Source organism: Bison bison, unplaced genomic scaffold, assembly GCF_000754665.1.
Source record: "Bison bison bison isolate TAMUID 2011002044 unplaced genomic scaffold, Bison_UMD1.0 scf7180017864364, whole genome shotgun sequence".
Taxonomy (NCBI): Eukaryota; Metazoa; Chordata; class Mammalia; order Artiodactyla; family Bovidae; genus Bison; species Bison bison.
Genome location: NW_011494936.1, coordinates 3,779,196 through 3,788,129, shown reverse-complemented (window position 1 = coordinate 3,788,129; position 8,934 = coordinate 3,779,196). Strand labels below are relative to the sequence as shown.

The following is an 8,934-nucleotide window of genomic DNA, read 5'->3' as shown; positions in this document are numbered from 1 at the left end:
CTCCCTCCCCAGGGCTCACCACCCCACCCACCTCACCCGACCCCACTCCTCCCTGCTTGTAACAAAGCACACCCCTATCCTAGAAGGCAAGATGACTAAAATAGTGACTCACTCACAGGAAATTAGCTCAAACTTAGCTTCGATAAAAACCCTTATCTTGTTCATTTTTAATCCTGGTCTTTTGATAGAGAATAGATTAGGATGTTTCTCTTGTGCTTGGCTGTTTGTAATGTGAGTCGGTAAAATTTTGTTCTTCCTATGTTTTATAATCTTCTTGTTTCTAGTCATTTGCCAAGTCCTTAGAAATGGAAGCAGTAAGCATTTTCTGATGGCTAATAATCTAATGACATTAGACGTACATATCACAGAAGAGAGGATCTTTCTCATGATACTAGATTTCTAAATACATCTTCCTGCTTTAAGAATATGTGTTTATGTGTAAAGTCATTTGAAAAGCAAATTATCAGCCTTCTTTCATTTGTGATTTCAACGTTAGGAAATACTTTTTAGACAGACTTTCAGATTTTTGTGTAGCGCTTTGTCCCATTCTCACTGCCCACAACCCTGCCCTTTACTTTTCGACCAAAGTAATAGTACGAACACCTGGATGTGGTGCGCAGGTCACCCTCATTCGTTCCCCATGATGTTCGTGCATTCTGCTTTTCGACTGTGCCTTGACTTTGTCCACTTGCCCTCTCCACCACCTCCAATGCCTTGGCTGAACCTCATTTGGATGCTGCCACCCCAGCCCTCAACTGGTCTCCTTGCCTTTCATTCTCATCGTCTCCAGTTCATTTTCTATGACATGGCAAAGAGTGGGCTTCCTAAAATGTAAAAACCTGATTATGTCGTCTCTCCTGTTAAGTCTCTTTTCGTGGTTTCCAGTTGCTTGTAGGTTAAAGTCCGTCTCTGCACGTTTTCTTAAAGGCCTTTGCTCTCCTTCCTGATTCATCTCTGCTTCCCACTCCCCTCCTTTGCTTTAGCCGCATGGGACTCATTTGGCCCCTTGTTTTCCCCTCCCTGGCAGCCCTGCGCCTGGTCTGCCCCAGGCCTACCTCAGTGCTTCCTCTCCCTCCAGCCTGACCCCTGGCACATTGTCAGCTCATTTGAAATATTGATTGGGTGAAGCCAGGTTTGAAACTATGTTTCTTATTTTGTGGATTTTGTAGTTTCATTTCTCCTCATGTTTCATTTAAGAAAACACTAATTTTTATGCCAGTCTGTACCTTGTATTTCGGCTTGCATATCTTCCACACAGGCTTTTATTGATGTAGTGTGCTGTGTTACTTTTATTGGAGAAAGTAGCTCCTTAAGCGGATTGTTTTCACAAAGCCGCAGGGTCGTTTATCAGGACACAGAAGAGTGAGAGAACCGCATTTATGCCCGGTTTGCTTTCTCTATCTGTGTGAAGTAGGTTGTGGCCTGTTAGCTTGTTTGGTTTCCCAAGTACTACTAATGGCTCCAATTGAAGAAGCAGCTACCAAGTGGCCTGTGAGCAGTGCTGGCTTTATTGTGGGTCTCAACTGCAGCTGACCCTGTGTCACACCTCTCCTTCCACCGTTTGCTGCAGTATCCCTGCCCAGGAAGAATCTGTCCCTACTGAGGTCCTTGAAAATTATTTCCTTGATAGTAGAAGGTAGCATAAGACAATTCAGTAGTAAAACATATGAACATTGTTCTCTTTTGCCCTTGTTTTCTCTGTAAAATGCAGGTGTCATTTCCCTTACAAAGAACAAGACTTCTGAATTTTGCTTAAAATGAGAGAATTTACACAGAAATGCTTTCATCACCTCAGAGAGCTGGTAGTGAAACACACTATAGATGATGAGACTTGTGTCGAGAAATTGATAGAGGTTAAAAAAATCCCCATTCATGCTACTGATGAAAGCAATCATACCTGCTTGGGCAGATGAGGCTATTTGTTGTTGTTCAGTCACTGAGTTGTGTCAGACTCTTTGTGACCCCATGGACTGCAGCATGCCAGGCTCCCCTGTCCTTCAATTTCCCTGATTTTGCTCAAATTCATATCCATTGAGTCACTGATGCTATCTAACCATCTGATCCTCTACTGCCTCCTTTTGCCTTCAGTCTTTCCCAGCATCAGTGTCTTTTCCAGTGAGTTGGCTCTATGCATCAGGTGGCCAGAATATTGGAACTTCAGCTTCAGCATCAGTCCTTCTAATGAATATTCAGGACTGATTTCCCTTAGGACTGACTAGTTTGACCCCTTGCAGTCCATGGTACTCTCAAGAGTCTTCTCCAACGCCACAATTTGAAAGTATCAATTCCTCAGCACTCAGCCTTATGGTCCAGCTCTCACATCTGTACATGACTACTGGAAAACCATGCCTTTGACTATATGGACCTTTGTCAGCAAAGTGATGTCTTTGCTTTTTAACATGCTGTCTGGGTTTGTCACATCTTTCCTTCCAAGGAGCAAGCATCTTTTAATATCATGGCTGCGTTCACTGTCTGCAGTGATTTTGGAGCCCAAGAAAATAAAATCTGTCACTATTTCCATCGTTTCCCCATCTGTTTGCCATGAAGTGATGGTACTGGATGCCATGATCTTAGTTTTTTGAATGTTGAGTTTTAAGCCAGCTTTTTCACTCTGCTCTTTCACTTTCAAGAGGCTCTTTAGTTCCTCTTCACTTCCTGCCATTAGAGTGGTATCATCTGCGTATCTGTCTGAGGTTATTGATATTTCTCCCAGCAATCTTGATTCCAGTTTGTGATTCATCCAGCCCTGCGTTTCACACAAAGTACTCTGCATATAAGTTAAATGACTAGGGTGACAATATACAGCCTTGTTGTACTCCTTTCCCAGTTTTGAACCACTCAGTCGTTCCATGTTGCTTCTTGACCCGCATACAGATTTCTCAGGAGGCAGGTCAGGTAGTCTGGTATTCCCATCTCTTTAAGAATTTTCCACAGTTTGTGGTAATAACACAGTCAAAGGCTTTAGCATAGTCAGTGAAGCAGAAGTAGATGTTTTTCCCTTGCTTTCTCCGTGATTCACCACATTTTGGCAATTTGATCTCTGGTTCCTCTGCTTTTCTAAACCTAGCTTGTACATCTGGAAGTTCTCAGTCCACATACTACTGAAACCTAGCTTGAAGGATTTTGAGGATAATCTTAGTAGCATGTGAAATGACTGCAATTGTACAGTAGTTTGAACATTCTTTGGCATTGCCTTTCTTTGGGATTGAAATGAAAACTGACCTTTTCCAGTCCTATGGCCACTGTTGAGTTTTCCAAATTTGCTGACATATTGAGTGTAGCAGTTTAACAGCATCATCTTTTAGGATTTGAAATAGCTCAGCTAGAATTCCATCACTTCCACTAGCTTTGTTTGTAGTGATGCTTCCTAAGGCCTACTTGATTTCACATTCCAGGATGTCTGGCTTTAGGTTAGTGATCACACCATCGTGGTTATCTGGGTCATGAATATCTTTTTTGTGTAATTGTATATATTCTTACCACCTCTTCTTAATCTCTTCTGCTTCTGTTAGGTCCATACCATTTCTGTCTTTTATCCTGCCCATCCTTACATGAAATGTTCCCTAAATAGCTCCGGTTTTCTTGAAGAGATCTCTTGTCTTTCCCATTCTATTGTTGTCCTCTATTTGCACTGTTCATTTAAAAAGGCCTTCTTATCTCTCTTTGCTATTCTGTGGAACTCTTGATTCAATTGGATATGTGTGCATGCTAAGTTGCTTCAGTCATGTCCAACTCTTTGTGACCCTCTGAACTATAGCCTTCCAGGCTCCTCTGTTCATGGGATTCTCTAGGCAAGAATACTAGAGTGGGTTGCCATGCCCTCCTCCAGGAGATCTTCTCAATCTAGGAATTGAACTTGTGTCTCTTTTATCTCATGCATTGACAGACAGGTTCTTTACCACTGTCATCACCTGGGAAGCTCTCAGTTGGGTATATCTTTCCCTTTCTCCCTTGCCTTTCACTTCTCTTCTTTCCTCAGCTATTTGTAAAGCCTCTTTAGACAACCAGTTTGCCTTCTTGCATTTCTTTTTCTTTGGGATGGTTTTGGTTACCACCTCCTATAGAGTGTTATGAACTTCTGTCCACAGTTTTCAGACCCTCTACCAGATCTAATCCCTTGAATCTATTCATCACCTTCACTGTATACAATCATAAGGGATTTGATTTAGGTCATACCCAAATGGCCTAGTGGTTTCCTGTACTTTCTTCAATTTAAGCCTGAATTTTTCGATAAGAAGCTCATGATCTAAGCCACAATCAGCTCCTGATCTTGTTTTTGCTGATTGTATAGAGCTTCTCCATCTTTGGCTGTAAAGAATATAATCAATCTTATTTTTATTGACTCTCTGGTGATGTCCATGTGTAGAGTTGTCTCTTGTGTTGCTGGAAAAGGGTGTTTGCTGTGACCAGTGTCTTTCCTTGATAAAACTCTGTTAGCCTTTGCCCTGCTTCATTTTGTAGTCCAAGGCCAAACTTGCCTGTTACTCCAGGTATCTCTTGACTTCCTACTTTTGCATTCCAGTCCCCTGTGATGAAAAGGACATCTTTTTTTGGTGTTAGTTCTAGAAGGTCTTGTAGGTCTTCATAGAACTGGTCAACTTCAACTTCTTCACCATTAGTGGTTGGGCCATAGACTTGGATTACTGTGGTGTTGAATGGTTTGCCTTGGAAGCAAACCGAGATCATTCTGTTGTTTTTGAGATTGCACCCAAGTACTGTATTTTGGACTCTTTTGTTAACCATGAGGCTACTCTGTTTCTTCTAAGGGATTCTTGCCCACAGTAGTAGATATAATGGTCATCTGAATTAAATTTGCCCATTCCCATCCATTTTAGTTCACTGATTCCTTAAATATTGATGTTTACTCTTGCCAACTCCTGCTTGATCTCGTCCAGTTTGATTGATTCAAGGACCTAACGTTCCAGGTTCCTATGCGATATTGTTCTTTACAGCATCAGACTTTACTTTCACCACCAGGCATATCCACAACTGAGCATTGTTTCCACTTTGGCCCAGCTGCTTCATTCTTTCTGGAGCTATTAGTAATTGCTCTCCACTCTTCCCCAGTAGCATATTGACCTGGGGGACTCCTCCTCCTGTGTCATATCTTTTTTGCCTTTTCATACTGTTCATGGAGTTCTCTCAGCAAGAATACTGGAGCGGTTTGCCATTCCCTCCTCTAGTGGACCACATTTTGTCAGAGCTCTTCACTATGACATGTCCATCTTGAGTGGCCCTGCATGGCATGGCTCATAGCTTCATTGAGTTATGCAAGCCCCTTCACCATGACAAGGTCTTAACTTACTAGGAGATATTTTGCTTGACTGCTATTAGATCATATTATGTTGGGAGAGATAATGTTAGTGTGTTCTTAAAGTAGAGGCTTATATGTTTATTTCTTAACATCATAAAATTCTAATATAGGGTGTGTATATAATCAGAACATAATTAGAACATCCAAAAACTCCTCAACCTAAAAGTCTGTTTCTGATGGCCTCTAAGGAACAACTTACGGAATATCATGACCACTGTTGTTACTTACTTAATGTACCTGTCTCCTTGTAAAATGCAGTGACTTGGTCCTTCATTAATTTGTTGAAAACTTTTGCAATTGTTTTATTTTTTCCCCTGAACCACCCACTGAGCTCATGAATTCATAAATATTTTTATTTGATTAGTGAAGTGGGGCATTTGTTTGTTTTAGATTACATGTTACAGACTTCAAAGCATGCCTTCTTTTCTTACATTTCAGGACAGACAAACCACTTAGAGTTTTATAGACTAAATCACCTTTCTCTTTTTAGAATGTCTGTCCTCTGAGGTAGCAGCCAGCAAAGCTATTTTAGCTTTCTTTTTTTGGTTTTATTAGCTCTTATTTGGGATATTTACTTGCCCATTTGAAAACCTCTAATAGACTTTCCTTCTCAATAATGTTGTGTTCTCCTCAATATGTTATGTTTACTCTAAGTTTTTATATTCTAGTTATATTTCTAGGTTAAAAATTACAGGCAGTCTTTCAGTGCTGATTTCCTGTCATTTTAAATAAATGCATCTTGCAGATATGCAGCAAAATGATGTTGACAAGAGGATTATCTGCTTGTCCAGGTATAAGCAATAATGTAGCTTATTCACCCACATTTGTTAAATGTGTGAGTAGCTATAGACAAGTTTTAGGTTAAGTAGATTTTCCAAATCCATGTGTTTGCATGTGAAAATATATAAGTAAGCACAAAATCATGTTAACACCTATAGCATCATACATATCCAAGCAGCTAGAGATTTAACCCATTCTTTAAACTTTTCTTCTTTTTTCTTTGAATCATTTCCTCCTTTGAATGGATGGTATCCATAACTGCTCATTTATCAAGAATGTTCCTCAAAGAATACAAATGGTCCTGATCTTGCCTCCTTTTTCATTGCTTGTTGACTTTTCTGTTGATGAGGCAATGAGGATGGTAACAGTAAGAAGGCAATCTAGTTGGTTTTGCCACTTGTGCAGCTCTTATATAATCACAAATAAAATGAAATGTGGGGAATATTATTTCAGTTATCCATGCCTTCATTGTCTTCCATTTACCCTACATATTTCAAGGTGGGACAAGATTCTGTTCTTAGTAGAAGATATCATTCACCACAGTTTAACTGTAAAAAATTTATAATGTTAGCTTTTGTCTATTTTTAAACAACCATAAGTTTTCTAAAACTCTCAGAATGAAGCATTAGCTCTCAGAGATGTTAAAGGGTTGATGTGATGCTGACTGTCCATTGCACTTGAAAGAAAATCCAGCCTTCTCACCAAACATCATAAAGTTTTCTTGTTCCACCTCTGCCCATCCCCAGGTTCATTACCCTCCCCAGCCCCTTGCTCACTCTAGTTCAGTCTCACTGTTTCTTGAACATCCAAGCTATGCCTCTTGCGGGGCCTTTCCCTTGCTCTTCCACCCGCCTGAAACTTTATTCCCCCAGCTCTCCAAACAGCTCACTGCCCCCTCACATTCACATCGTAGGTCAAGTGTCTTCACCTCGGGAGGTCTTCCCTAAACATCTCATCAATCAGAACTCTCTTCCTTCCACTCTACCCCTTGCTATGTATGACTTCCTGACCCCTTACCCTGCTTATTTTTCCTCATCACTTGTCATTATCTGGAAGTTCAGCAGTTGTTTTCCTGTCTGTCTTCCACACTGGACATTAAGTTCCTGAGAATAATGACTTGGTTTTATTATGACTACGTATCACCAGCACTTAGAACAGTGTCTAGCACACAGGATTTTTTAAATATGTGCTAAGAGATTGAATGGATATTTTCATCATTGATAATTTCATCATGCTTAATTTCATATTGGGGTTTGTCTTAGGCTTACAGGCTTCTGCAGATGTGAAAAAGCATTTCTCTATGTGGTCTCTTCTGGATAGGAACATACCTGTCCAGAGTCAAAACAGATAGGTTTTGTGGAGGAGTGGAGAGGACACTCAGAAATCAAGGTTTGTCTCTGGAGCAGTTTTGTAGCTGTAAGATAGCACTTATCAAATATTTATAGACACACACAAACACGGATAACTTAACGTCATTCTTGTAAGTATCTTATTTTTTCAGATTTCATTTTTTCTTCTTTGAAACCCAAGCATTAGGAGCCACAATTCCGAAGTGAGCCTTAACTGCACAGCCTCAATGTGTTCCCTCCACCCTTGTTTGATTTAGGATCTGGGATTAGCACAAGACTCTGCCACCAGCACGAAGAGCCCAATCCTTCTGGGCAGTCAAGCCCATCAGATCTACAGGATGATGTGTGCAAAAGGCTACTCAAAAAAAGACTTCTCATCCGTGTTCCAGTTTCTACGAGAGGAGGAGACATTCTGAACTTGCCCTTTGGCTGGGGACACTGTTGGAAACCAAACTCTCTTGGAGCCACTTATAGCTCACTTCACAAGTAAATGGGCTTAATCAGAGGTCACCTGTCTGCTTTTGATTGTCTAGGTCACAATAAACCCTGGGAGTTTTCACCCATTTTTAACTGCTTATTGTTTTTATCTATTTAGAAAACACCTAGTACCTGAATTTTTTTTTTTTTTTTTTTCCTTTTCTGCAAGCCACTGATGGTCTCTGCTAGCTAGCCAACTGACCTTTTTCAAAAGTTTGATTCCTGAGCATCTTCAGCTGAAACGTTGCCTACTTCAATCAGGATATTATTTACTCCACTTTTCACTTTCACAAATAAGACCAATTTTTTTCAACAGGATAAAACCTATCCTCAAGGAAGGAGAAGAAATTGGTATGAGGAAATGAGTTAGGGAAAGGGAAAGTATAGTGAATTACTCCCTGTGTCCCTCAGGAAGTTTATGCTGTTAACCCAGTGGTGGTGGTCTTGCATTGAGGTTATGGTTTATTTTCCAAGAGTTGATAGAGCAAGAGAATGCCTTGCTGCATGTTATGTAATTTGGACCCTGTTATAGTATCTCAGTGTGCCCCTCTTGTAACAACTCCCAATACTCAGCAAACTTTTTTTTTAAATATATTTTTGCTTCCTTGTACATTCTTACTACATATTTTTTGACTTCAGAAGAATGACTTCTTTAGAACTGTTTCAGAGCCAATGATATATGCTTTAGATAATTATTACATTATCCTAAATATAACCATATTATTTTGAATTCAAATAAATTTCTATGCTGATAATACTTCCTTGGAGTTTTTGTGTCTTCCTAACCTTTTTGGTGAACAGTCAAATGACCTGACAGATTGGTGTTGTCGACTAATGGGGAAAGGATGGGATGAGGGGAAGGGAGGGCAGGTCAAAAGGAACTGAGTGTGAACTGGCCAGTGGGCAGCCCCCATCCTCCCCTCTGCCTGCATCCTTAATGAGTCTTTGTTTGTTTTCTGGTTCGTGGGTACTATAGGAATTTGGCCTGCAGTAGATGTAATTATGTCCCAATAG

General features: G+C 40.4%; 1 protein-coding gene across 1 annotated transcript in view; it reads left to right on the top strand.

Annotated features, from left to right (window-relative positions):
• HIBADH (3-hydroxyisobutyrate dehydrogenase) overlaps positions 1 to 8,677 on the top strand; it is a 108,891-nt gene extending 100,214 nt beyond the window's left edge. Inside the window, exon 8 of the mRNA XM_010855399.1 lies at positions 7,701 to 8,677. Coding sequence (XP_010853701.1) covers positions 7,701 to 7,859 — 159 coding nt within the window. The 3' untranslated portion in view covers positions 7,860 to 8,677. The remainder of the gene's footprint in view (positions 1 to 7,700) is intronic.
• The last annotated feature ends 257 nt before the right edge of the window (positions 8,678 to 8,934 follow it).